This window comes from Callithrix jacchus, chromosome X, assembly GCF_049354715.1.
Source record: "Callithrix jacchus isolate 240 chromosome X, calJac240_pri, whole genome shotgun sequence".
Taxonomy (NCBI): domain Eukaryota; kingdom Metazoa; phylum Chordata; class Mammalia; order Primates; family Cebidae; genus Callithrix; species Callithrix jacchus.
Window position 1 is genome coordinate 150,140,413 of NC_133524.1, and position 27,491 is coordinate 150,167,903.

At 61.9% G+C, this 27,491-nt stretch overlaps 1 protein-coding gene across 5 annotated transcripts; it reads right to left on the reverse strand.

Annotated features, from left to right (window-relative positions):
* Positions 1–2,369: 2,369 nt before the first annotated feature.
* FLNA (filamin A) lies at positions 2,370–27,269 on the reverse strand. Of its 5 annotated transcripts, none has more exons than XM_078363688.1 (49): positions 27,144–27,269; positions 25,797–26,019; positions 23,595–24,082; positions 20,603–20,851; positions 20,402–20,499; positions 20,166–20,313; positions 19,553–19,671; positions 19,382–19,459; positions 19,129–19,291; positions 18,845–19,045; positions 18,197–18,334; positions 17,984–18,107; positions 17,713–17,849; positions 17,426–17,619; positions 17,082–17,195; positions 16,845–16,988; positions 15,821–15,944; positions 15,578–15,738; positions 15,408–15,498; positions 15,145–15,314; positions 14,838–14,955; positions 14,465–14,727; positions 13,593–14,190; positions 13,337–13,510; positions 13,090–13,252; positions 12,853–13,013; positions 12,591–12,761; positions 12,117–12,240; positions 11,874–12,030; positions 11,159–11,348; positions 10,976–10,999; positions 8,566–8,813; positions 8,368–8,463; positions 8,133–8,235; positions 7,906–8,046; positions 7,670–7,798; positions 7,327–7,500; positions 7,070–7,231; positions 6,774–6,977; positions 6,547–6,699; positions 6,329–6,451; positions 5,970–6,236; positions 5,676–5,813; positions 5,409–5,524; positions 4,721–4,853; positions 3,828–4,004; positions 3,478–3,696; positions 3,191–3,394; positions 2,370–2,878 (listed from the first exon to the last, which is right to left on the reverse strand). In XM_078363688.1, the coding sequence occupies exons 3-49, from the start codon at positions 23,965–23,967 to the stop codon at positions 2,691–2,693; spliced, it is 7,944 nt and encodes a 2,647-aa protein (XP_078219814.1). In that variant the 5' UTR covers positions 23,968–24,082; positions 25,797–26,019; positions 27,144–27,269; the 3' UTR covers positions 2,370–2,690. The 5 variants fall into 5 exon arrangements, with proteins under 5 accessions (XP_078219814.1, XP_078219815.1, XP_035143989.2 ...); XM_078363689.1 differs by lacking the exon at positions 25,797–26,019 and adding an exon at positions 26,766–26,859; XM_035288098.3 differs by lacking the exon at positions 25,797–26,019.
* Between the last annotated feature and the right edge of the window lie 222 nt (positions 27,270–27,491).

A 27,491-nucleotide genomic window follows, 5' to 3' on the forward strand; every position in this document is an offset into this window, starting at 1 on the left:
GCCTTTGTGTGCCGAGTTGGGGGTGGGTGGTGGCGGGGGTCTTCCCGTAGTCACCTGCTTCCTGTCCGTCTCGGCCCCAGGTCAGGGGGTACCCTGTCTGCTTGGTTTCCAGCCTGAGCCCCTCCCTGGGCTGGGCCAGTCCCCTAAGCTTCCCGGGCAGATTCCCAGGTCCGCCCGGAGGAGCCCAGCAGAGCCCTGGAGTGGAGCCCAGGCCTCCCTGTGCTGGGGACCACACCGGAACCCCGAGGGACTCCTGGCCAGGGTTCCCAGGGGTGTCTGAGTGCTGGACTCAGTCCCTGGCCGTAGATTTCGGGGAGCCCCGCTCTGAGGGGCTGTTGCTTCCCTTTCCTCTCCAGGCCCCCTCCTAGTTGCCTGGGAGAGTGGGGATGGGGCTGTCAGAAGGCAGAAGGGAAGGTTGGGGTGCCAGGAGTGTGGCTGGGGCGAGGGAAGGCCAGCTGGTCTACTGCCCTCCTTGGACTCAGTCCAGACACATCCTCCAGATTGGGGGTCTGTGCACCCTTCATGTCCTCCTAGTAGCCTGGTGGGTCCTCCTGGGTCTTCCTCAGTGTGGCTGGGTCCGCAGGCCACAAGCCCCAGCAGGGTGAGAGGCCCGTGCTCTTGTTTTTGCTCCTACTTGCCCGGCCTCCCCGGGGAGGCCCCTGGCCAGGACCGTGCCGATCTCTTTCCCTGCTGCCTGCCTGCCTGGGCGGCCTCCAGCTCACTGCCCCGTGAGGCCTGTGGCCTCCCGCCAGGGCAGGCCCCAGGAGCCTGGATCCCCCCAGTTTATCTTCCGCCCTTGCCTCCCCACATGTGTCCCTCCAGCCTGGGTATCATCCGGAGGGTTGGGGGACGGGCACCCCTGGTTCACCTAGCCCAGGCCCAGGGCGGTTCTCCCGGTGGCCCTGCCAGGCATGGGCTTGGGAGAGGATGCGATGGAGCCACCACCGGGAGGGGGCAGGAGGGGACGCCCCAAGGTTCAGAGTCCTGGGCACACCGTGGGCTGAGCCGACAGGTCGGGGCCTCAGGGGGACCTGTCGTCCTCCCCACTGGCACTGGATCTTTCTGGGCCTGGCTCTGCTGCCTCCCACCCCCATTCAGCTGGTGGCTTCTAGAGGCCTCCAGAGCGCGCTTGGCCCCTTTGCCTCTATGCCGTAGGGCCCAGTGGGAGCAGTAGAGTGGCGGGGGCTGGGGGTGGGACTAACCCTTTCTGTGTCTTGCTTGCTCTTGTCTCCCAGTGAGTGCACGCCCGGAGCCTGGGGCCAGCAGCCCAGCCTCAATCGGAAATAAAAGTAGCGATTCTGCCTGAGCTGCTGCTGCCCTTTCTACTCTGCCCCCTCATCAGGGATCAAGGAGGGCACACAGGGTGCTGAGCTCTCAAGAGGCCTGGGGTTGATGTGTGGGATGGCTGTAGGCTATGGCCTGGACCTCTCCTTCCCCTCGCTCATGTGCCTGGCCTTGGGCTGTGCTCTGACGTCACCGGGACCCCTAGGGCTTTGTGTGAGGTGCTGTGGAGCTGAGGGAGGGCCTGGCATGAAAGCTGAGCCTTGCCCCCGAGAGCCTTAGCTCCTGGCCCTTGTCTACAGATGTCTGGGATGGTGGTATCCTTGTCAGGGGCTTGATCAAGGGCCAAAGCCACCTGCAGCCCTTGGCCCAGGGAGCAGGCAGCTTTGTGGGCTGCAGTGGGGATGTCCAAACAGCACGCAGGCGCACCAGGAGCCAGGATGGCTTGAGATGTGTTTGGGGGCAGTCTTCAGAGACATAGGTTGGTGTGGGAATCCATGGCAGGGGCACAGTTGAGCGGTGTTCAGCAGGAGGCCCAAGGCAACTGGGATTGGCACCTTGAATACATCTGCCCACTGCCACCTGTTCACCGAGGGGCCCTGAGACCCAGAGCCTGGGGAAAGGGCTTCATCCCAGTCCATCGTTTCGGGGAGTAGTGGCATGTTCAAGTTACCTGGCAGATGGCCAGGGCCTGTTGTGATTTTTAGGACTGCTTAAAGGGGCCTTGATTATCTGGCCACCTCTACCAGGGAGACTTCCTTGACACCACCCTACCCAGTAATGGACTCTCGTGCCCAGCTCTTTGCGTCCGTACAGCCTGGGCTCCATTCCAGGTTGCCACATGTCCCTCTCCTCGCATTGGCTTGAACCCAGGGAGGCAGAGAGGAAGCAAGTATAGATGGAGCCTTCTGGAGTCAGGGTAGGGTGAAGCAGGAGCCCCTGGGCCATAGAGCAGGAGTGGGCCTCCTGGAGGGAGGTGACCTGTGCTTGGCCCACGCCTTGATCTGCCCATTGCTACCCGTCATGTTGGCCTTGACTGGTCCGCCACCCCCCGCCCCGGCCCAACAAAGCTACAGCTACCCACAGGAGAATATAAGCAAAACTTTATTCCTCTTGGCTGGAGACGAGAACTAGTGGGTGGTCGTGCACAGGACCCACATTCCTCACCCCTCCCAGAGCCAAAGAAGACAAGCAGCGCCACCAAATGGCTCCCTCTGCCCAAGTGAAAGCCGAGAGGTCAGCGGCTGGCTGGGGGAGGCAGGTGAGCGCAGCATGGTGCAGGGCAGGGGTGGCTGCTGTGATGGGCAGGCGACCAGAGTAGCCCAGAGGCTGGGGCAGAGGGGAGGAGGGCAGGGCTGCTTGGGTAGTGGGACAGGCTCAGGGGCTGCTGGATGGCATGGGCCCCAGGCTCAGGGTACCACAACACGGTAGGGGCTGCCTGGGATGTGCTCGTCACCCCACTTGACCACCAGCGTGTACTCCCCCTTGTCCTTGAGCAGGTAGGAGACGCTATAGAGCCGGCTGCCCACATGCTTCACCAGGATCTCCTCACAGGGGGTCCTCGGGCCATGAACCCCCACCAGCAGCATGTTGTTGCCTGAGGCAAGAGGGGCCCTCAGTCACATGTCCCAGTCCCCTTCCTTCCTCTGCTGTCCTCCCTCCTCTCCTCTACTGTCGCTAGCCAGTTCTGGGGTGACAGTTCTCTCTTCCTAAAGAGCTGCCAGCACCTCCCCCATCAAGGCTGGCTTAGCAGATTCCAGTTCCTTCTGGGCCTTTGTTTGAGGGGTCCAGGAGGTGGCTCTAAAAGTGACAGCCATGCCCCAAAGATGGTCCCTGCTCCCCCAGATGCCATCCTGTAATTTTGGCCTCGAGTTGCTGGGAGTCTAGGCTGAGGGCCCGGGTTACCCACCTGCTTTGCTGCAGTCCACTGTGAAGCTGCTTTTCTGGCCTGCATAGGCCTTGCTCAGACCCAAGCCCTTGGCCACCACCTTGCTGGCATCAGTAGGCCCAGGACCTGGGGCCCCATGCTGGGGGGCGCAAGTGGCCTTGGTCAGGGAGTCTACAAACACTGATGATGTCTCGTGGAGGCTGTGGTTACTGACGAGACGGGGACCTGCAGGACAGAGTGGGTGGGGCTAAGAGGTGGCCACAGTGCCAGGCATTGGGCAGGTGCCAACAGCTTGGCCCCAGGCTCACCTGTGACTTTGGCTTTGAAGGGGCTGCCCCCAATGTGGTAGGGGCCGCCATACTTGATGGAGATGAGGTAGCTGCCAGGTGCCATGGGGGTATAGGTGACACGGTAGCCCTCAGGGCACTCCTGGCAATCCATCTTCACCTTGGAGGGGCCGTCAATGGTCACCGACAGGGCACCAGCTCCCGCATTGCTCGTGTTCACGATGAACTCAGCTGGGCTCCCTGGGAGCACAGGAGGTCAGTCAGAGCCAGACTGGCCTGCCTCCCTGTCCCTGGCCAACCAGCACAGGCTTGTCACCTCCAGATGCCTCCTGTTACCACCCAGAGCTTGGAGGCAGGGTCCACAGACTCACCTGTGACACCACCTTCCAGGCCTGCTCCATAGGCAGACACCAAGCCCGGGTCCCCTCCATGCCCAGGCTCCCCAACTCGGATCTTGAAGGGGCTTCCAGGGATGTGGGTGCCGTTGAACTTGACGTCAATCAGGTAAACGCCATTCTCCCGAGGGATAAAGCGCACAGCATACTTATCTGAGGAGCAGAGAGCCATGCTGTGGGCCTGGGGCCCCTCCTCAAACCAGCAAATGGTAATGTGAGGAACAGCCTCAACCCTCACCCTTCCCATATTGCCGGCCCATCAGCGAGCCCAGCAGCTCAGTGGGGCCCACTGTTTCTTCTGGTGCCATGCTGGACACCTGCACCCTGCAGCAGACTTCCTGAGGCCCGAAGCTTTAGAAACTCAAGCCACCCGCTGTCAGGGATCATTGGGACAGAAACCTTAGGCAAGCCACACCCAGGCCTCGCTGCCTCCTAAAGGTTACAGTGAACACCATCTGTGTGATAACAGGCTCAGAGACAGGCAGGAACTTGCTTCAGGTCACGCAGCTGGGAAGGGCAGGACTAGGCTGTGAAACAAAGCCCGCTGGGCTCCTCCTACCCCCAAGGTTGCCCCGGGCCTATCTGCAAGTCCCGTGGTTGCGGCTAAAGGGCCGGGCAGCACTGAGGCTGGACTCTGGGTCTCTCCCTGTGGAGAGAGTACTGTAGGCAGGAGGGCTTCCTAATGGCCATGGCTGACAAGCCACATCCCCAAGGGCTTGGGTCACCAACTGGGAAAGGGTGGCCTGGCAGAGGGAGCCCAGGAGTTGGGGCCCCATCTTGTCTGCTTACAGAAGTGGTACGTTCCTTTTGTACTCTCAGCCTGCTTCCAGCCAGCAGGGCAGGGTGGCCGGGCAGGGACAGGGGCTCACCTTGGTCAATTTCTGTGACATAGCACTCCTCCAGGGCTCCTGAGGGGCTGTGCACCTTGGCATCGATCACCCCCTTGGCCCCATTCAGGCTGACTGCAAAAGAGGCTGGCTGGTTGACCTTTAGCCCTGACTCCTGGAAGCACAGCAGACATGGTTAGATGGGGGGCTTGGGCCAGGGCAAGGGAGGAAGGAAGGCCCCCAGGAGCGAGAGGCCTGAGGTCGCACTTACCCATCTGGCGTCCAACTTGGTTTAAAGAGGGAGAGCCACTCATTTGCAAGAGGCAGCAAGCCATAGGCACAAGTCCATGCTCCTGCCCCCGCCCCCATGCTCTGCCATCGCACACACCCAGATGGCAGGAAGGGAGGGCAGCCCCACCCTGTGGGCAGCACCCAGCAGGCAGCACCCAGCCTTGGAAGGCTGTCCCTCTTTAAACCACAGCCCTGGTGCTCAAGGGGCACAGGCTTCTGTTCAAAGCCTTTAGACCTGAGACACGAGAAAAACTCCACGTGGTGGGCAGGATATTTCCTGCCAACCCCAAGTGTGGGCTGTACCCGGTCAGAGCAGAGGCCTGGAACCCAGAGCTGGGCCAGGGGGGTCACTCGACATAGGGCCTAGGCCTGCTCTGTGGTGGCTCTGGTCTGTCCGGGCCCAGGAGCCCCAGGTGGGCGGTTTCTCTCAGTGCCTCACCTGAAGGCTAGAAACAGTGAGGCGGCGGGCGTCGCCAGACGGAGAGGCCACAGGCACCACGAAGGGGCTGTCAGGGATGTGCTCCTCGTTGAACTTGACAGAGACTTCGTAGTCACCTGGGCAGGGAAAGAGCATCAGACCAGCTCAGCAGCCTGGGCGGCCCTGGGACCTCCAGGTGAAGGCTGGAGGCCAGGCAGGGCTATCTGTACAACCCCTGGGTCCAGTGCCCACCCCCAGGCCCCAACCCCTCCAGCCGGTTCCCAGTACCTGGCTCCTGGACCACATAAGCCACGCCGCAGGAGCCATCCTTGCGGTCCTCGAAAGAGATCTCAGCCTTGCTGGGGCCCTCGACAGCAATGGCCAGGCCTCCGGCGCCGGCTTCCCGGGTCCAGATACTGAATTCGGCTGTGGGAGAAGTGCATCCTCACTGAAGCCTGCTCCACCAGCCTTGGCCCCCTCCAGGCATAGCTAAAGTAGGCATGCCTGCCAGCTCCTTCTTCCACCCCCAACCCCATCCCTGCCAATGCAGGAGAGCAAATGCTCGGGGGTGAGCAGGCCTACCTGGCACTCCAGCTTCAGCCCTCTCCAGGCCAGGGCCCCCAGCTCGGACCTTGTGGGCTCCCCCTTCCCCTAGGGGCCCCACAGTGAATTGGAAGGGGCTCCCAGGCACGTGCTGGCCCTTGTACTTGACGCTGACTGTGTGTGTGCCCATCTCAGCAGGAACAAAGCGGATACAGTAGGTGTGGTTCTCCCCTTCCACGATCTCGGCCTCATGGCTTTTGCCTGATGGGCTGGTCACCTGGGCTGTCATATCCTGGATGCTGATTTCTGCAGGGTGGTGACAGGCTGGTGAGCAGCAGCCCTGGGCTCCACCCCTCCTCTTGGGCCTGCCTGAGCCCCAACCTCCCCACAGCCCCTACCAGGGATCTTCAGGCTGAGGTCACAATGACTGCCAATGTTGGCCACTGAAGGAGCCCGACGCCTGCGTGTGATGCTCTCTTTCACCCGGCCCTCGCCTGTCACCTTCACAGAGAAGGGGCTGCCTGTAGGAAAAAAGCGCAGCCCATGCCCTCCAGTCACACACTGCCTCTGGGCCCTGGTGTGGTGAGGGGCGCTTCGAAGGCACTGCTGCACTCACCGGGCACATGCTGGTCGGCAAACTTGATGTTGATGATGTAGTTGCCAGGCTCTGTGGGGCAGTAGGTAACCCTGCACGTCCCGTCCTCCAGGTCCTCTGTGTTGATGTCCACCTTGCTGGGGCCCTCAATGGACAGGCTGAGCCCACCATAGCCTGGGGGATGGAGACCCCTGAGCTTGGGTGCCATGTAGTGTTCCTGCCCCAACTGGCGGGCAGCAACTGCCTACCTGCATCTCGGGTATCAATGATGAACTCCGCAGGCTCAAAGGTGTGGCCTTCATGGAGGCCCTGGCCAGAGACCCGAACGCGGCTGGCATCCCCGATTTCCGACTGGCTGATCACCACTGGGATGGGGCTGCTGGCCACGTGTTGGCCATTTTTCTTCACGTGCACCAGGTGCTCCCCTGTCTCCTTGGGCACGAATGAAATCCCTGGGCACAGGGAACGACTGTCAGTCGGGGAAGGCGTGGGTCCCCACAGACTGCCTCCTTTCTGAAACCGCTGGAACCCCTCGGCCACTTACCAACGTGGCCATTACGCAGTCGCTTCAGCAAACAGGGCTCCTCCCGTCCTGAGGGTGGGACCACGGTGGCCGTCAGCAGGCTGAGGTCAGTTTCTGAGATGTTGATGGGGATGTCGGCGGCAGAGCCCACCTTTAGGTGGGACATCCGCATGGAGTCGTCACCTGGCATGGAACAGGGCAGCCATCACTGTGTGTCCAGCCACAGGAGACCATGCCCACCCTACCACCTGTTTGTCACTGCTCCCAGTGCCACCCACCTGTGACCCGGGCAGTGAAGGGGCTGCCTGGGATGTGCTGTTCATTGTACTTGACGAGGATGCTGTAGTCACCCGGCAGCACAGGCAGGTACGAGACGCTGCACGTCCCATCCTGGTTGTCGGTGCAGCTGATTTCTGCTTTGGACGGGCCCTCGATGGCCAGAGACAGACCCCCTGGAGAGAGCCATGGGTAAGCATGGGAACTATGCTGGGGACACACCAGTTGTTCCCCAAAAGCCAGGTAGAGGCCAGGGCAGCAGGGTGGGGAGTCCCATTTGGGAGTGTCTCCCGAGTCCAGCCCTTAACCTGGTGAGGGCATCCCAGGCACAGAGCTACTGCTCACCCTCTCCTGCGTCCTTGGTGTTGACGGTGAAGGTGGCGGGCTTGTTCGCTACTCCATGGGTGAGGCCAGGCCCATAGGCAGTGACATGGCCACAGTTGACATAATCCACGTAGAACTGCAAGGGGCTTCCTGAGGCAGGAAGAGGGGCCTTGTGGAATGGCAGCCTTGTGCATCCCCCAGCCCCATCTTTCTGTGAGGTAGTGACAGAGCAGTGGGCGGAGGCAGGGCAGGCCCACCTGGGATGTGCATGTTGTCATAACGGATGTCCATCTCATGCAGGCCGGCCTCGCTGGGCGCATACCGCACGGTCACAGTGCCGTCTTTGTTGTCAGTGATGGCGGGCTGTGCCACCTTGCCTGAGGGCATCCGAACCTCCCCTGTGGGGCAGCGGGGCTGAGGTTAGGGCAGCTTGTCGGCATAGCCTGGCCTCTGGCTTCCAGGGCTTCTTCCCAACCCCACTCACCTGTGATCTCTCCCTTCTTGATGGTGAAAGGGATGACAAGGTCAAATGGCCTCAGGCTGGTCACATCCAACCCGTTGACACCCACCAGGGGCCTCTCTGGGGCCTGCAGTGGAGACACAGGGTCTGGGTGAGGGGCAGTGGGAGTATCTGCGGCCCTTCCTCACACCTGGTATGATAGGACCTCACAGAACACCCAGCTGGCCAGCCCTAGTGTCCCTAGCTGGCCAGGCCATACCCAAGTCTGCTGGCCGCCCTGGGCGTAGGTGTACTGTGGGGCCAGCTGCTGAGACCGTAGTGGGGGCTGCACCGAGGGCTGGTCCCCAGCCAGAGCCTGCAGGGCAAAGCACAGAGCTGTAGAATCTGTTGTCACAGAGAGGCCCCAAGGGGATAGACCAGGACCTGCCAGATGCCCCTGCTGATCTACCCTCCTCACCGTCACTTGGAAGGGGCTGTTGGGCACGTGCTCGCCACCAAAGCGCACGCAGATAACGTATTTGCCCGGCTGGGGGGCTGTGTAGAAGATGTCGAAAGTGCCGTCCTCATTTTCCACCACGTCCACATCTACCTCTGAGCCATCAGGCGTGCACACGGTGCACGTCACTTTGCCTTTGCCTGCTGCCTTCGTGTCCACAGTAATCACCGTCTCTTCCCCAATCTGGATGGTGGGGCCGATGCCAGCACCTGGTGGGGCAGGGTGGGACCCCGAAGGGGGGCCAGAGTATGAGCTGGGGCTCAGGTTGCTCCCATCCGCCTGCCGCCCACACAGGCCTATCACTGCCACCACCAAGCATAGCCAGGCCACCAGGCCTCCTGTCCCGCCCCGCCCCATCCCACCCCACCCCTCCAAGCTGGGATGACAAGTGGTTTCTCAAAAGGCAGGAAGGGTTCTCCTGACCACCTCAAGCACCCACGTGGGAGAGGCCCAACAGCGGCACCCAGGTGCCTGGGAGGAAAAGGTAGAGCCCACTCCAGCCTAAGTGTTCGCAGCCTCACCCAGCCACTCTCTTGCCTACTCAGCCTCACCCAGTACCATGGCCCACACTGCTGAATGCCAGCATCTGGCTGGGCACACAGCTGCCTGTGCCCCTGTGGCCTGGCCCCGGCCCCCATTGCTGTGTGTGGACGCGGTGAGGCGGAGTCCTGCTGCAGCGTGGGGGGACGTGACACTTGCCTCCCCACCCCCCCAGGCCTGAAGGTATAACCAAAGTTTCCTGACAACTGAGAAGGCTCGTGGTGAAAAGCAGCCCGGTGCAGGCAGGAGCAGGAGCGGGGAAGCGGGAAGCAGCGGGGTTAGCACCCGAGCAGCGCAGCAGGCTTGGCAGAGCGGGGGCAGCACCCAGGGAGATAGGGGACAGGAGCCCAAGCTACAGGCACCACTGCTGGGTTGCGAGGGCACAGCAGCTGAGCAGGCTCCAGGGCCCCAGAGTGCCCGAGGAAAGGGGAGGGACAGTGACGTTATGATCTGGGGCTCCGCCGTGGAGGCATGGGGGCTGTGAGGCCTATGAGGCCTGGCAGTGAGATGACCCTGCAGCCTGGCCTCCTGCCAGGGAAGCAGCCAGGACATGAAACCCACTTGAAGGCCAAGTTTGAGGGGCCCTGCCACCAAGTCCCACTGTTAGCCTATGGCTCCTGTTGCACTAGGCTCTATGCTGGCCTGCTGCGGCCAGGCACCTCTCCCGAGCTCCAGACCTGGCTGCCTGCTGCCTGCTGCCCCGGGAGGCTTCACTCATGCCCACCCTGTGCCATCTAGCTAGTGGCTTGCACCCCAACCTCATGGGTACCCAACTCTCCCTGCTTTCCCGGCCCAGCCCCCAGCCCAGCCACAGGTCTCAGCCATTCCATTCTCAAACTGTGCCTCCTAATCTGGCGCTCACTGAAGCCCCATGGCCACCAAGCCAGCCCTCTGGCTTGCCTGAGAGCAACTTCAGCCCTTCGCTGGGCTTCCTGTCTCCCTTCTGCACACAATAGCCAGGGAAACTGAGGCTACTGAGTCTTGCTCCCACTCCCTGGCCCTCAAGGCCCTGCCATCAGCAACCCCCAGCCTCCCCTGCCCTGCACACACACGCCTGTCACCTCAGACCCCACGGCCTGCTCTATAAAGCCACCTCGCTCCTGCCACAAAACTCTAGCCACCCTCTAACCCTCTCCTTGGCCACCTTGCCCAAGTGCCAGGCCTGCAGACTCTTATCAGCATCCCTGGGTGTCCCTGTTGAATGTCTGAATAACGTCACTGCTGGGGGATCAGGGAGGGGGAAGGAGGGAGACGGGCCACAGAATGCACTTTGGGGCTCTGAGGCTGGGCTGCGCCCCGCCATGCTGGCCGCCCAAGCAGTCAACACTGGTGCTACTGCACTACCAGCCAGCCCCACCCGCTCATGCACCTCCCCCAGCCCGGGACACAGAGGCCCCTGGAAGGTGGGGATGGGAGTCTGTGGATCTGGCCAGGGCTGGGGCTCCCATTGTGTTGGGGAGACCCCTTGTTCCCTCAGCCCACGCAGGAGCCCTTGTGTTTCCCTGGGTGCCAAGATCCCGAGACCCCAAAGTCCCCAGTGGGGTGCCTCTCAGGATGCACCTCACCCCAAAGCTCTCAGCTGCAACCCGAGTTCTCAGATGGGGAAATAGAGGCCCAGAGAGGGGAGGGCTGGAGCGATCATGCTCAGCTCCGGAAGCCTCCCTGGGCCCTCGCCCTCCCGCCCATGGCCTCATCTTCTGTGCCCCCCACCCCCACTCTATCCCTGCCTAGAGCTGCAGCTGGAACTGTCCTGGGAATTGGCCCCAAGAGGAAAGGAAGCTGCCCCTCTGGACAGGAGGGGCATTGGGAGTGGCCCCAGCAAGCAGCTTACCTAGCCCGTGACCTCCGATTGACACTGAGGTGAGAGGGCAGAGAGCAAGGAGAAAGGTCAGGTGAGTCACTCAAGGGGGCGGCCCCCACTCCCACACGCCGCCCCAAGCAGCGAGCCCTTGCACACAGGCACAACCCAAGCCCCGTGCCGAGCACAGCGGCGGCCAACGGCAGGCTGGCTCACCTGTGACTGTGCACTTGCTGGCGTCCCCGGTGGGCACGGCGCGAACGCGGTATGGGGAGAAGGGGATCTCATCACCACCGTACTTGATGAGGATGGTGTAGCGACCCGTCATGTCTGGCACATAGGCCACTGTGTAGGTGCCGTCATGGTTGTCTTGAATGTGTGTCTTCTTTGGCTTGCCCTCGGGGTCCTGTGTGGCAGAGGCAGGGGAGACAGTTGGCCTCCCGGAGTGGCCAGCGCCGCTGCTACAGGGATAGCCTCTGGGCCCCAGGCCTCTCAACTGCCCTTTATTTCCCTACAGGCAGAGTCCACAAGGGAGACTAAAACATCCAACACCCCCCACTGACAACAGGCACGGCCAGGGAGCCTGGCACCCATCCTCAGCCCCAGGTCCTGTCCAGCACACCCAGGTGATCTCAGGCTTCTCCCTGCCCCATGAGAATGTTACAGGTAGGGACACTGAGGCACAAAAGGCTTTGGTAATGTGCTCAAAGTCAGCAGTGAGCAAGTGCATGTCTGGGGGAGCCCAGGCCTATCGCCACCATCCTAAGTTGGTTACAACCTTAGCAAGCCAAAGGCTGTGGCCCTGTCCTTCCCTGCCCTCCTTGGTGCAGTGCCCCAGGGAGACCAGACGCCAGCCTGCGCCACCGGCAGCCCACACTCCAGCCACCCAGGCCCAGACCCCTTGCCTCCCCTGCCTGTGCCTGGAGCTCACCGTGATCTGGACAGCCAGCAGGCCCTCCCCGGCATCCTTTGCATCGATGGTGAACTCCACGGGCAGGCTGGCGGGCACGCCAGTAGTGTTGAGCCCAGGGCCACTGGCCTTCACCTTGCTGGCATCATGAGTAGGCAGCACCTTGACCTTGAAGGGGCTGTGGGCAAGGGTGTCGTGAGCAGTTAGATAGGCTCTAGGCATCCAGCCTGGACCTCCCCTCAGGCAGCGGGCCCTGCCTCTTACCTCCGGGGTACCTCTTCATCTCCATACAGTACTGAGATGCTGTAGGGCCCTTCTCGGCTGGGCACGTAATTGACGGTCTGGGTGCCATCAGCATTGTCCACCACATCCACTGGCTCCACCAGGCCTAGCCCCAGGCCCAGGGACACAGCCTCAGCTCATATCCTGGGCCTCCACTCCTACCCCGCCTCTCAATGGCCAAGACTCAGCCCCAGGCCTAGACCTTGCTTCATCCCCATCAGCCCGACCCTGGGAATGGCCCTGACCCTCTCTGGCACAAAAGACGCCCATCTGGGTGCCAGCTGGGACCCTTGCCTGCGTGCCGTCCTGCCACATCTGCTAAGTGACAAAGTCCTATCTGTTCTACCTCCTCCCAGTCCCCCTCCTGGCTGCACTGTCATGTGAGGCTCTTCCAAGAACACCTGCACACTAGCAGTCTCCTTCCCGACTCCCAGCTCCAGGCATGCAAACACTCACCTTTGGGCCCTTGCACTTTGACCTGCAGTGGGGCCACACCAGCCTTGCTTGTGTCCACCTGGAAGGACTGAGGAAGGTTGGCACGAACCATGCCAGGACTCAGGCCCGGTCCAGAGCACTTGACCTTGGATGCATCTGTCACATCATGCACAGGTACCTTGAAAGGACTGCCTGAGGGGTGGGGCAAAGGCATGGTGGCTATATGAGACAGGGTGGGGACAAGCAGATAGTCCCAGCCCTGCGCTGGCCGCCACCTCCTCACCTGGCACTTGATGGCCACCATAGGTGACGTTGAGGCTGTAAGTGCCAGGCTCATAGGGGATGTACTCGACTGAGCAGCTGCCGTCCTTGTTGTCCATACAGGACATCTTGGCCTCGGAGGGGCCCTCTACAGCCAGGCCCAGGCCTCCTGTGCCAGCTCCCCTGGTCCAAAGAGACAGCTGCTCATTCTCGGGGTTCCCAGGTCCAGCGGCCACACGGGCACCCGGGGCCCCCTCACCTGGTCTCCACAGTGAACTTGTTGGGCTTGTTGGTGGTGCCGCTTTGGATGCCCGGCCCATGGACACGCACCCGGGAGGGGTCACAGCCCTCGGTCACAGGCACCTGGAAGGGGCTGCTGGGCACAGGGCTGCCATCGTAGGTCACGTCCACAGAGTGCAGTCCTAAAGGAGTGCAGGCCAGGTCAGGAGGAGTCCGGGCTGCGATACCCACCCCGCCCACCGGCCTGCAGGAGCCCCGGCACGGACCCTCCTCATAAGGGGTGTACTCCACTTTGTAGGTGCCGTCGCCGCGGTCCTGCACATAGGTCTCTGTCAGGTTGCCTGACGGGTTGGCCACACGGGCCTTGACGTGTGGCCCTCCAGTCTGTGTGAGGGCCCGGGCGTCCACACTGAACTCAGTGGTGGCCTCTCGGAAGACGCCTGCAAAGGGACACAGGGAGGAGACTTGGGGCTCTGGTCCCTATATCCCCACTGCCACATACCGCACAGCAGGGCCACTCACCCTGGCCCTCAATCCCAGGCCCGTAGCACTGGACGCCGGAAGTGTCCACTGCAGGCTCCACCTGCAGCTTGCTGGGGAAGTTGGGCACAGGCTGGCCTCCATACTTGATGGTGACAGTGTAGGCCCCAGGGCAGAGGGGAATGTATGTGATGGTGTGCGTGCCATCGCCATGGTCCTGGATGTACACCTCGGCTGGTAGCCCTGCCTCTGAGCAGATCTCGATGGTCAGCTCTGCACTGCCCGCGCTGGAGCAGTCCACTTGGAATTGGCCCATCTCCCCAGCGGTGGCCCGCTCCAGCCCAGGGCCTGAGCACTTGACCTTGGATGCATCAAAGCAGGGAACCACGTGGGCCTTGAACGGGGAGCCAGGGATGTGGGTGTCAGCAAAGAGGATGTTGATGTTGTAGTCCCCGGGCTCAGTGGGCACATACGACACAGAGCATGTGCCATCCCCATTGTCCAGGCACTCGAGCTGTGCCTCGCAGGGGCCCTCCACCGTCAGGCCCAGGCCACCTGTACCGGCGCCCTTGGTGTCGATGGTGAAGCGGGCAGGGGAGCCTGCGCTGCCCCCCTGCAGTCCCGGCCCAAACGCCTTCACCTGGGGGAAGAAGGCAACAGGAGTCAAGGCCATGCTATGCCCAATGCCAGGCCTCCTGCCTGACACTCCGCCTGCCTCCCCTTGCCCTGGCTTCCTGTCCCCACCACACAGGGACACGGGGACACGGGTGGGCCCAGGCTGCCTGTCGGATGGGCCATCCAGTCATAAGGACAAAAAGGAGGATGAGGGCAGGTCTGGAGAAGATGGGGTGCCCTCTGGGCACTCAAGAGAGCACAATGGGGTGTACCCCTAGGAACTCCCACACCCAAATTACCTTGCTGGGCTTGGTAGGGGCCACAGCTTCCAGAGGAAAGGGGCTGCCAGGCACAGGCACGCCGTCATAGGTCACCTCCACCTCGTAGGGCCCCTCCTCACGGGGCACAAAGCGCACTACACTGTTGTCAGCCCCCAGACCCGGCTCCACCTTGCAGGGCACCGTCGCCCCCGAGGGGCCCACTATCTTGGATGCCACTTTGCCTTGACCACCAGCACCCTTGGATTTGACTGCAAACTCCTGGTCTTTGCCAACATCCACCTCTGTAGAAGCGATGACAGAAAGGGGACAGCCATGATACCCTGCTCAGCCAGTCTGTGGGACGAGACTTGGGCTGGGGGGTCCCTAAGTGACAAGGGCCCCAACTACTTACTCTCTCCCAGGCCAGACACCTTAATCTTGGTGAGGTCCAGGCTTGGAGATACTGCCACTGAGAAAGGGCTCTTGGGGATGGGATCCCCTCCATAGGTGACATTGACACCTACTGGACCCTGGGAAGGGTGTAGAAGGGAAGGTGTGTTTAGAGACACTAGAATTGCTCCCCAAACCCCTCCTGGGCCTCCAAGCCAGCCCTCTCCCAGGTAAGGAATGAGAGTGGGCAGGAGTCCCTCAGAGCTGTCCCCCAGACCGCTGTGTGAGGAGGCTGGGGACGGGGTGACTGCAATGCAGGGCATGGCTACCTGCTGCACAGGCGTGTACTTGACCGTGTAGGTGTTGTCATGGTGGTCGATGACGTCCACGTCTCGCACTGCGTCCCCCTTGGTGATCCCCGAGAATTGGACATCCAGCTTGCCTTTGCCAGCGGCTTTGGCATTGACCGTGAAGTGGGTGGGCTTGCCAAGCTCGACACCTGAGGAACACACACTGACCGTGTAGGGGCACCCTGCCCCTGTCCCTCCTACCCTCAATGCCCCACAACCTGCTACGGGGTACCTGTCCTCACCAGTGCGACTGAGGCCAGGGCCCTCAGCCTTCACCTTGCTGGCGTCATGCGAGGGCTCCACTTTGACCCGGATGGGGCTGGTGGGCGTGGCCTGTAGGCGGTGGGAGGAGGTCTTAGAGGAGGGCAGCCATCTGCAGTGACATCTTAGGGGCCGGAAGTGCAGCACCCACCTGGTCAGCAAAGAGGACCATAATGGTGTAGCTGCCAGCCCCCCGCGGTGTGTACTTGACCGTGAAGGTGTCGTTGTCATTGCGAATGATGTCGAAGTCGATGTCAGCCTCAGCGGGCCCTACCACTCCAGGGGCACACTTGATGCCGATGCTGACGTCCCCTGTGATGGGGACAGGCGTGCAGGCTGAGACCTCGCAGGGACACCCCACCCACCTGCCCTCCCGCCCACAGCTAGGCCTCACCCTGGCCGGCCTCTGTGCAGTCCACAGTGAAGTAGGTGGGCTCGTGGGCCTTGAGCCCTGACTTGGCTACTCCTGGGCCGTACACCTTGACCTTGTTGGGATGGCTGCCAGCTCCCACACTGACCTGCAGGGCACAGGGGCAAGGGCAAGGGCAAGGGCATGACCAGCCTGGAGGAGAGTCAGAGGCTCCCTCGGCCACGCTGGCAGGTACACATAATGGTCCAGCTGCCTTGGAAAGAGTCTGGCAGTTCCTTAGTCGACCACAGAGAGACTATGTGATGCTCTGGTTCACTCCGAGGTAACTACCCAAGAGAAACAAAAGCAAATGTCCATGCAAACACCCGGACCCTCTGTTCACGGTCACCAGAGCCAAGCTCATCCTCAATGTCTGCTAGCAAGTGAGCGGACAAACAGAATGTGGTCTGGCCACACGACGAAGTACTATGCAGCCATAAAAAGAAATGAAGCAGCTGGGCGCGATGCCTCATGCCTGGAATCCCAGCACTCTGGGAGGCCGAAATGAGTGCATCACCTGTGGTTGGGAGGTCGGGAGCTCGAGACCAGCCTGACCAACGTGGCGAAACCGCATCTCTACTAAAAATACAAAATTAGCTGGGTGTGGTGGTGTAGGCCTGTAATCCCAGCTACTTGGGAGGCTGAGGCAGGAGAATTGCGTGAACCCAGGAGGTGGAGGATGCAGTGAGCTGAGATGGCGCCATTGCACGCCAGCCTGGGTGACAGAGTGAGACCCCATCTCAAAAAAAGAAGGAAAACCCTGAAAACTTTGTGGTAAGTGGAAGAAGCCAGACACAAAAGGTCACATGGCACGTGAGTCTGTCTCCAGAATGTGTGTAACAGAGGCAAAGCCACAGTGGAAAGCCGGGTAGTGTTCACCAGGGGCTGTGGGATGATGTAAATGTCCTAAACTTAGGTGGTTATGGTCACACAACTCTGTGAAAGCGCTACAATCACTGACTTGTCCACTTGAAATGGATGAATCATGTGCCCGTGGAGGTTGGCTCACCCTGAAGGGGCTGTTGGGGATACTGACGCCACCCCAGGACACCATGGCTGTGTGCTTCACCGGCTTCCTGGGCACGTAGGAGCAGCTGTAAGTGCCGTTGCCGTTGTCCTTGACCAACGCCTCCACAGGGCAGCCTTCATTGTCCTGCCAGGTGGGTAGGAGCAGGCGGCCTGCTGCTCAGTGCCCAGGCCTGGGTACCCATGCCTGCCCTGCCCCCAACACCCACGGGCGCTGTACCTGGACTTGGACCCGGAGCGGGGCCTTGCCACCGTGCTTGGCATCCACTGTGAACTCTGCCGGCTTGTTGACGGCCACACCTGTCTTCTCCAATCCTGGCCCACGTGCCTTCACCTAGTGGGAGACCAGCCAGATCTTAGGGGAACAGATCTAGGCCACCAGAGCTACAACCCAGGCAGGGTGGCCAGAGACACAGTGCCAGGAACACTGCTGGGAATACCAGCCCAGGGCCTGTACCCAGGACCCCCCGCCTGGCTGATTGGAAGGGGCTTGTGCCACCCTCACTGGGCCCCCCAAGCAGAAGCAGCAGGCTGAGACTGAGGCCATCACTGGCTGCCCTTTACCCTGTCTGGGTGGAAGTCCTGGGGTGCGTCGCGGATGTCAGCCATGAAGGGGCTGAGGCGGATGTCCTCACTGTTGCACAGCACGTGAACAGCATACTCGCCAGCCTCCTGCGGCCAGTAGCGCACGTCACAGGAGCCGTCACCCTTGTCATCACATTCGATCTTGGCCTGAGATGGACCTTCCACCGAGAACCCTGACAACAGCCACCAGTCCCCTCAGTGCCCTGGAGCCTCAGGGTGGGCTGTCCTCGCCACCGTCTGTGCCCATGCTGCAGTCTCCAACTTACCCAGGGTGCCCACGTCGTCCCCAATAGCCTCCACCACAAAGTCTGCTGACTTGCCAGCAACGCCGCCCTCCAGCCCAGGGCCCCAGGCCCGCACCTTCTGATTGCCACACTCCGTGCCCACCTTCACCTCACAGGGACTGCGAATGGGAGAGCCACACAGGGAACACCGAGGATCACCACGCTGCTGGACAGCCCACCTGGGCTCATCAGGTGGGGAGGCAGAGGAAGAGACAGTGCACAGAGCTGTGAGAGGGACGCTTGGGGTTCTCACCTGCGCCCGATGTTCTGACCGCCCCACGTGATGGTGACGATGTAGGTCCCAGGGACCATGGGGTAATACTCGAAGCCATACACACCATCCCCCAGGTCCTTCTGCTTCACACGCTCCTCTCCCTCTGCCAAGACAAGGAGGACCTCAGGCCTGCACAGCAGTGACCCTGGGGGCTGCCGCCACCCACCCTGGCCTAGCTCCAGGCCAACTTACTGGGGCCCTTCACAGTGACCTTCAGCTCCCCACTGCCAGCACCCTTTGTGTACACCTTGAAGTCAGCTGTCTCCTTCACTCGAACACCCTTGGGCTGAAGGCCCCGGCCAACAGCCCGGCAGGCACTCGGGTTACAGGCTGTAGGCAGAGGGGCCAGCTGAGCGCTGGCAGCTGGGCTGGGCACCCCTTCCCCGGCCTCCCACAGGGCCAGGCTGTCAGGATTGGAGAGGGACATGCAAGAAAGAACTGGAAGGGACTGTGACCCCAGGAACTGTGGCTTGGGCCAGGCCTCCTCCCACCTGCCCCATGCCAGCCCAGAGGCCCCAGCCCTCCCCTCCAAGAAGAAGACAGATCCAAGTACCGTTGACCCTGTGGGCAGAGCAGAGGGCAGCAGGTAGGTTTCTAGACAGCTGGAGCGAGCTCTTCCGAAGGTGAAAGCATGGAGAGGAGAGAGATGGAGGGGCGAGGAGCCGAGAGGAGAGGAGGAAGGGCCCCAGCAGGGGAGGAAAGACAGCAGGTGCCCAGATAGTGAAGCTCAAAGATGGGGTCCCGGGGTGGGCTGCAGCAAGACTGGCCCAGGGGGCTCCCCCTCATGTGGGAGGCCCAGGCTGCAGTGCCACAGCAGAGGTTGTCCAGGGCCAGGCCTACCTTGGCCAACAGTGACAGTGTAGGGGCTGCGAGGGATGGGCACACCGGCGAATGTGACGTGCACCGTGTGGACGCCCTCCATGGTGGGCTGGTAGCTGCAGCGGTAGGTGCTGTCACCCCGGGCCTCCAGCTGAGGCTCCACGGTGCTCTTCTGTCCCATGGGGTCCTGGATTACAACCTCGACCTCGCCCGTGCCAGCGCCTGCCATGAGGCACCCACTCAGCTCCCAGGCCCCAGTGCAGCTCTCCCCAAAGACCAGCCAGGCCTTGGCAGCCTCCCCTCACCTGCTGTGAAGATCTCGAAGTAGGTGGTCTTGTTGGCAATGTTGCCACTGGGTTCCAGGCCAGGGCCTTGTGCAGTCACTTTGCTGGCGTCACCCTGTGACTTATCCACGGACACCTCAAAGGGGCTCTTGGCAATGTGCTGGCCAGCAAAGAGCACAGTGACCTATCCCCAGAAGGGTGGGCCGTGAGCGTGGGGCTGGGGCCTCGAGCCACCGCCTGAGGTCACAAGCCTCCCCACTATCCAAGGGCTCACCTTATGAGTCCCCGTCACCTCGGGGACATACCAGACGGAGAAGGTGCGGTTTTTGTCGTTATTGGCAGTCACTTTGGCCTGCGGTAGGAAGGAGCCCATGAGCCTTTGCTAAGAGCAGTCCCACCGAAAGGGAGCACTGCTGGGCCCTCAGCTGCCAGCAGGGGGCCCTACCTCCTCCTGGTGTCCTGCCGGGTCCTCCACATACACCAGCACCTCTCCCTGGCCGGCACTTCTGGTCTCCACAGTGAACTCAGCCCGCTTCTTCACCATGATGCCTGTGGGCTCAATGCCTGGCAGGAGAGTGTGAGCCAGCCACGGGCCAGCTGTTAGGGTCACAGCCTCACCCCTCCACCCAAACGTGAAGGCAGACGGGTAGAGGACCAGTGCTGTACCAGCCCCCAGGCCTCTGCAGGCTCAATGCCCCTCCCTGCTGGCCCCCAAGTCGGGCACATTCCAAACTGGGCAAGTTCATTCAGTGTAAGCCGTGGCACAGAGCCTGGCCTCGGGACCCAGCTGTGCTCTTGCTGCTGGGACAGGCCCGTGCCTGTTTTCTGGAACACTGATTCTCACCGCACTGGGCCCTGTTACCGAGACCTGCTTCAGCTCCATTTATAATAAAGCCCACTGGACCCCATGCAGCAGGCTTCTATGACTGAAGGAACCTCTGGTATTCTCGTGTCTACTCAGTGGAGTGTTTTTAGTCCCAACCTCCTCTTGTCTGACTCTCGGGTGGCTTGATCACCTAGCTGCCATGTAACCCAAGACTTCTCGGGACCTCACTCACCTGGCCCATAGGCACGGGCTTTCTTCGGGTTCAGCTTGGGCCGCAAGGGAGCCCCTGGCTTCAGCTTGGCCTTGGGGAACTGGGACAGGTAGGTCATGACAGAGTGTTCGTCCACATTGGGGTCCACAATCTCCTCGGGGGTGATCACCTGTCAGGGGCAGAAAACAGCATCCTTCGAATCTCTCCCCGCTACCGATTGGTCCCCTACAGCCGCAGGCAGGGCCCAGCGGGTATACCTGAGGGATGCCCAGCCAGTCGTCAGCCTGCTGCATAGCCTCCCGCGCATTGTTCACAGGCTTGCTGGCATCCCAGGAGTCCCAGTCAGGACACAGGCCTGCAGCACAAGGAAGGCTGTGAGTCTGGGGTCCACAGAAACCCCTCAAGGGCCATCCATGGGCAACCCCAGCCCAGTCTCCCCTGCCTCTGCGCCCCCTTACCTGGTGCACAGCTGTCGACCAGGGCACCCAGGGCCCGGCCACTCTGCCAGTCGCGGCTGAAGTTGGTGATGGGCAGCTGTGGCAGCTTGTTCTGGATCCAGCCCAGGAGTCTCTGCTTGGGGGTCTGCTTCTTGGCCTCCTCATCCTCCTCCTCATCCCACATGGGCATGGAGATGGAATAGTGCAGGATCAGAGTCCAGATGAGGCCCAGGATCAGCTTCAGGTTCCCGTCCACGATGGCCTTGCTGTCTGTGAGTAGAAGAGTGGCAGTGCCAGGAACCCAGCTGTGCGGGAAGGGCCGCTCACAGGCTGCAGGGTCACGGTCTGGCAGCTCGGGGTGGGGTGGGGAGCAAGGAGGAGGGAGACACCCACTCTTGGCCAGTGGTAGGATGCAGATCAGGCCCTCTCTGTCCAGGGACCCAGGGGGTGTTCAGAGGTGAAGAAGACTTTGGGGTGAAGGGAGACACCCACAGACACATGATGATAGCAGGGCGTGATTACTGCCAGAAGCCCCAGCCCAGAGGAAGGGCAGAAGGCAGACCCAGCCTGCAGATGGGCAGCTCTGGAGAACAGCTAGATGAGTTTGCTCCACAGCTGCCACAGCAAAAGTCCACCACCCACCTTGGGGGCCTATGGGGAACCAGGAGGAGGCTGGCTCCAGCTGGCCCAGAAGCGAGGGCCCATGATCTGGAGCAGGGCTGGGACTGAGGAAGAGGAAGGCTGGGTAGCCCTGGGTGGTTGGGAAATACAACCACTGTTCCAAGGTGGGCGGGATGACGCAGGGGAAGTGGAGGAGTTGGGCAAATACCCTTTGGGTGAAGGGGTGTGACCCCCGCCTCCAACCCTGTTTCCTCCCCCATCTCGAAGAGCCAAGCTTGGAGTCGGGAGGCCACAGATCTGGCCAGGGGAGGGGCCCAGAGCCCAAAGGAACCAGCAGTTGGCCACATGGCCCTGATTCACTGGGGCCCATCAGGAGGCAAGAGACATTGTGGGAAGCCCCCTTGCCACCCACTGCCTGCCCCACTTGCCACCTAACGGGCCTCTGGGCGTTGGCAGGCTCGCCACAGGGGAAGTGGTTAGGGCAGGTCCCTGGCACCCCCCCATCGCCATGGCAACCCTGCTGGGCTCAGGGCCCCACCCAAGGCTACTGCTGGGCCTCAGGCTCCTCAAGGCAGAGCAGCTTGGGCTTTCTAAAACCTCATCTTTAGAAACCCTGTCGGCCTCCCCTGTAATCAGAGAAAATTCTTGTCTGGTGAGTCAACTAGGGGGTGGGCCTCTGAGGAGGGGCTGGGGCTGTCAGCCCAGCAGGCAGCACCTGAGGGCCAGGTGAAGTGCTCAAAGTAGAGCGGCCTTCCCAGTTCCCAGGCTGGTCCTGGCCCCAAGAGGCTGCTTTTCACTCTTCCCAGATAGCAGCAGGGAGGGGGGCTCAGAGAGGACGGAGGGTGCAAGGCCAGGGAACAAGGCGAGCCAGGCCTTCCCATCAGGCCCCCACCCCAGTCCAGCCTGAGACCCCTCAATGACCTCAGCAGGGGGAGCAACCAGGCCCACCAGCACTGGGAGGTAGGGCCGGGCCCTCCCCCTGGTCCATGTTAGGCCAGCCTACACCATCCCCATCCCCCTCCCAAAAGAGGGTGGAAAGGACCAGGGCCTAGGCCTGGGAGACTGCCTGGTTGCATGGCCCCGCCCCATCCCAACCCCTTTCCCCAGCCCCTGGGCCAGCCAGCCCCCTCCCTCCCCTAATCACTGCTGCTTTCCAACATTTTTTTGCCTTATATGGCAAAGCTCTGGGAACTAGGCCTGCTCCAGCCAGCTCACAAGGAGGGGAGCTGGGAGGAGGGAGGAGACCCCCCCCAAAGAGCTGGGGTGTGGCCTGCCTCCCCACATCCGGTCGCCCCCCCCATCCAGGACTCCGAGATGACTCAGCTTGGCTAGAATGAGGCTGGGACTTGAGGGGGTGGGCCTGCGCCATTCCAAAGAAAGAACTTCGGCTCTTGGGACCTGCCCTCTGAGTGGCTGGGGGCACCCAAGTCTTGGTCCCTCAGTTTCCTGGGTTCAGCAAGGGCCATTCCAGGGCTGCAGGGATAACTGGAAGTCCTCTCAATTCTGAAGAACAGAGGATTCATCCCTTTCCTCCCCCTGTTCGACATCACCCCCAAGTCACCCGTTCTGGTGCCTGCCCTCCCAAGGAGCCCCTATCCTGAGAAAGAACTGGGATGCTGCAGCAGGCCAGGTCAACGCCAGCCTCTCCAGTCCAGTGACACAGACACAGAAAAGCAAGGCCTACATGGAAGCCAGAGTTTGGCCCAAGATGAACAGAACAGTTGGCGTCCAAGTAGTCTACAAACCAGGTCCCTCAGTCAACCACGCCCAACTCACAGCGGGTGCAGTTTTGCTAACGGCGCCCAAGTTAGCGTAGTTTAGCTAACTATGCCCCCAAGTTTCCCTGCGGTGGGGGTAGATCTAAACTGGGGGTTGGAGTCATCTCCGATGGGCGACCCATCCTCCAGGGGCAGAAAGAGCCCAGAGCCCTAGACAATGGAACACACGAGTTCCAACCCACACTTGAGAACCAAAGGGGTTTCTGAAGGCCAGAGGGCCCTCTTTAAACCGCTGTAAGGGGAGAGCCAGGGCCTCCTCCTCCTCCGGGATGAGACTCAGGGCGAGGAGCCTGCCCAGTGCCCGACCTCCCAGGCCTTCTTCCACCGCGAGCGCAGCCGCGGGGGCGCGGCCTGTGGAGGATGTGAGCTCAGCCTGGGCGCGGGCCAGCCGGGGCGCAGCGGGAGGGGGTGCGTAGCGGTTTGCCTGCCCGGTCGGCCAGGCAGCTCGCGCGCCTTTGTTCTCCAGGCCCGCGTGGAGCAAAGTAGCCGGGGGCCTCGGGAGTTGCGCCGCGGCCTAGAAGGGGGTGGTTTAGAGGGTCTGCAAAGAGGGAGATCGAAGGACGTATGGCGTCCCAGCCCCCGCCCGCCCGCGCTGCAGGCGCCAGCACCCTCACCTATGGACACCAGTTTGATGCTCTCGCGGTCCAGGAACTCCAGCGCCACCGACACATTCTCGAGCTGCATCTGGCGGAAAGTGGGCCGCTGGTTGTGCTTGCGGTGCATCTTCTTCTGGCTGAGCACCTCGAGCAGCGCGATGAGCCGCAGCCCGTCGCTCAGGTCCGTCTGCAGGTTGGCGATGCGCTTGCTCACGCACTTCAGGTGCTCGTTGCACCAGCGCGTAAACGTGTTCTGCTGGATCTTCTTCCACGGCGCATCCTCCGCCAGATCCTTCTCTGTGGCCGGCATATCGGCGTCCCGCGTGTCAGCGCCGCCGCCCGGAGCAGCGCCCGCCGAGCTCTGGCCAGCCCGAGAGTGGGAGCTACTCATTTTGAGGCAAGAGAAGCCGGGGGGCGGTGCTGCAGCCTCGGCGAGGGGACGGCCCTTTAATTAAAGTCGCAGGCACCTCGGCGCGCGGGAGGCGAGGCAGGGAGCAGAGGTTGCACTGCGGAGAGAGCGAGCCCTTTAAATGCGGGCGGAGGGCGGTCCTCCTGTGGGGAGGGGCCGTGGGGGTGGGGCTTCGGGGGCGCGCCTGCCCCACCCCGCCCCGCCCGTTGGAATGCCCCCACTAGGCCCCCCGCTCCGGCTGATCAGAGACGAAACCCGGGCTCCGGGGTGGGTCGCTGGGCCCTGGAGTGGGCAAGGATGCTCCCAGCTCCGCGGCCTCGCGTCGGCGCTACAGGAAACGCGCCCCAGAGCGAGGAAAGGCTGAGCAGTCTCTGGCGCGGGATTGCTTGGCTTGCAGCCGGCGGGCCTTACAAGGGACTTTCCTTCCCCGAAGCCTCTGAGGGGGGTGGTGGCTCTGGTCCCTAAGTCACTTGGGCTCCTCCCCGTCCCTGCACATCCCTATCCCCTGCCATCGTCCCCCTTCCCCGGGCCCCAGGGCCTAGGGTTCTCCGGCCGCATCCCGGTAGGCCAGCCCGGCAGCGGCGGGAAGGGGCAGACCCCAAAAGCGAACCATTGGAGAGTGTCGGCCCCAGGCCAGGCACTGCCGAGCGTGCTTTGTGTGCGCATCACCTGGGAAGGGGCTGCGGGGCAAGGCCTGCGCCTACCCGGGCCCCGCAGACCCCTGCCACGGACCCGCCTTCCCAGTCTGCAGGGCACTCGCCCAGGCACCTGCGCCCGCTGCTTCCCACCGCCTCCCTCTCTACTTCCCTTCACCTGGGAGGAAATGGGGCACTGGGCTAGGAGGTCGCCGGCACTCCAGTAGCAAGCAGCCTTCGAAGGGGCCAGGGCCTGCCAACGGGTACGCCAGTGGGCTCGGGCAGAGGGCGCTGTGCAATGCTTGTAGAGATTACCTGTGCCCGCCTAACCCTTGATGCCGTTCACCCGGGGCACTTGTGGGGGCTGAATTGGGGCGTCCTCTCCGGTCGGAATGACCCCTGAGCCCAGCGTGGCCAGGCAAGGGGCAGACGGGAATGGCATTCTAGACCTAGAGGGGGCTGGGTGGGTTTCAGGTGTGGTGGCAGGTGCAGAGGAGGCCTGGGGGATTGTGTCCCCCAGATCAGTGGGGACTATTCACCCAAAATTTTCTGGTAGATAACTCGAGATGGTGCAGAGGCTGCTGTGCTGAGATGGAGACCGGAGCCAGGGGACTGTTGGGGACGCTGACTGCTAACCTCTTCAGTCAGAAGAAGCCAGACTGCCTATGGCTTCCTCTCCAGCTCTGCACTCCCTCCCTCTTAGTCCTGGGTACATCCTGTCTCCGGAATGTTTCCTCCTTTATGTGTTTTTTTTCTAGGAAGGCAGGTCTGTGTTCCTTCTGCTCAATTCTAGTAATAATTAATTTATCTGCTAAAGACCAGTGAGAGGAGGAGGCCTTGGGTTGGCCACCACGTCATGCCCAAATATGGTTGGCTATCCTGTCGAACTGGGTGTCCACAAGACATGTGGTGGGGCTGTGGTCCGCCCAGCACATTCACTTCGGGGCTGCCTGTGGCCCCACTGGTTTTTCCCACTAGTGGTGGTGGTAGGGTGGGCAAATGGCATTTTCCAGTACCAAGGCCAACCCCTGTAAATTGGCCCCTCTCCTGATCACTTGGAGACACACCTGCACCAAGTGCACCTCCGCGTCTGGGAGCTGGGGTGGAGGTGGGAGGGGGGCTGGGAAGGGGGATGCCATACAGACGCCTCCCTCCCAGGCCCCATTCAAGACTGACTTGAAGTTGTCCTTCCGGTCCCCCTGTCCCGCTGGAAAGCAAGTTCCCAGGCATGGAATTCCATCAAGAAGTGACTCTCCACTAAGGGCCATTGAGCTGGGTTGTCTGGGCTCATTCCTTAATCTTCAGAGCTCAAGGAAACTGAGTCAGAGTGACCAGGAGTCAACTGCAGCAGAAAGGGTGTCAGGAGGTGGGTGTCCTGTCTTCCAGCCCTAGCTTTTCCCTATTTAGAGGAAACAAGGAATGGGCGTGTAGAGGGTACTTGTCCCTAGGAGGACATAGCATTACCACCAGATGTCGCCCAATCCCAAAGCCCCCAGATCCGGCAGCCCTGGGAAGCCAAAATCCAGCTCTTTCATATTTTCCCTTATTTGGAGTAGATTCTTGGATGCTAGACACACCCCGCCCACCACACTACCCCTGGCCCTCAGACCCAAGGGCAGACTCTCCCACTGGGAGGTAGAGCCCAAGCCCAGAGGCTGTTCAGTTGGATCCCTAAGGAGCCGTTTCCAGGCCTGCGTAGCCAGGGGGCGCCGGAGGGAAGGAAGCCGGATTGGCAAGGTGAGAAGAAACCTGTGCTGGCAAGTCCAGGTTCGGCAGGTGAGGTCGCTCGTTCCCAAGCTCCCACCTTGACAGTGCAGTTTGGACCACTTACAAATGGGTCTGCCAGTGGATTTTCACCTACTTTGGCCCCAGGTGGCATGGGAATCTGGGGACATTGTTGGTCTCATCCTGGCTGGCGGTGCGAATCCAGCTCAGAGCCAGCCTGTGATAGGGCCTAGGGCCCAGCCAAGGAACCTAGCCTGGCCTCATCCTCACCGTGGCCCTGATGGAGTACAGCAGCCCCAGAGCCAGCTCCCCTGTGCCCAAAGCAGCTGGTGCCCTGTGGACTCGATCCAGCAAGGCACATGCTGTCCCCCTCCCAGTGGGCACACTGGCTAAGAAGTGTTCTTCTAGGTGGCCACTCACCCTAAGTCCACACAAGTTCCTGTTGTCAGGGCCCTTCTCTCTCAGATAGGCATGCAGTGGTCCGTTCATGGGCACCCATGCAGTCGCCAGTCTCCTGCCAAGTGCCCAGACACCCTGTCTCTCGGGGACCCCCATGGCCTCAGGCTCCCACACTCGTGGGCACAGACATGGCTCGTGGGTCAACTAGGGGAGACATTCTCTGGACACCCACTCCCAGATGCCAGAGGCGCCTCCATCGGCTCACGCACCCCAGCAGAACCTGGCCAGGACCTGGGTGCGAGCTGGAGCCTGACTTCTCCCGCCTCTCTGCCCGCCTTCTCCAATCTCGCCCTCGACCGACCAAGAGCGCGGCGACCCTACCGGCCGCGGAGACCTCACCTGCTGTCCCTGAGGGTGACCGGTGACCGGTGACCGCGGGGTGGCGCCCGGATCGCTTTCGCGCCCGCGCCAGGCGCCTCGGGGTTCCGTCGGCGTCCGCTGCGTGCCGCGCGCCTCCACGCGAATGGGCCGCCGTCGCTGCCCGCCTTCTTGTTGGCTGCACCCCCGCCCCGCGCCCGCCCCGCGCCCGCCCCGGCCTGGCGAGAAAGCCTTAATTGGTAAAATTGCCCAGGAGCCTGGGACGGGTGCGGGAGGGAGGGTGCGGGGGCGCGCCTTTAGCTCCAGCGACCCGCTGCCAGGAGACACCGCCCCTCTAGATGAGCTCACCGCCACTGAGGGCCGCCAGGC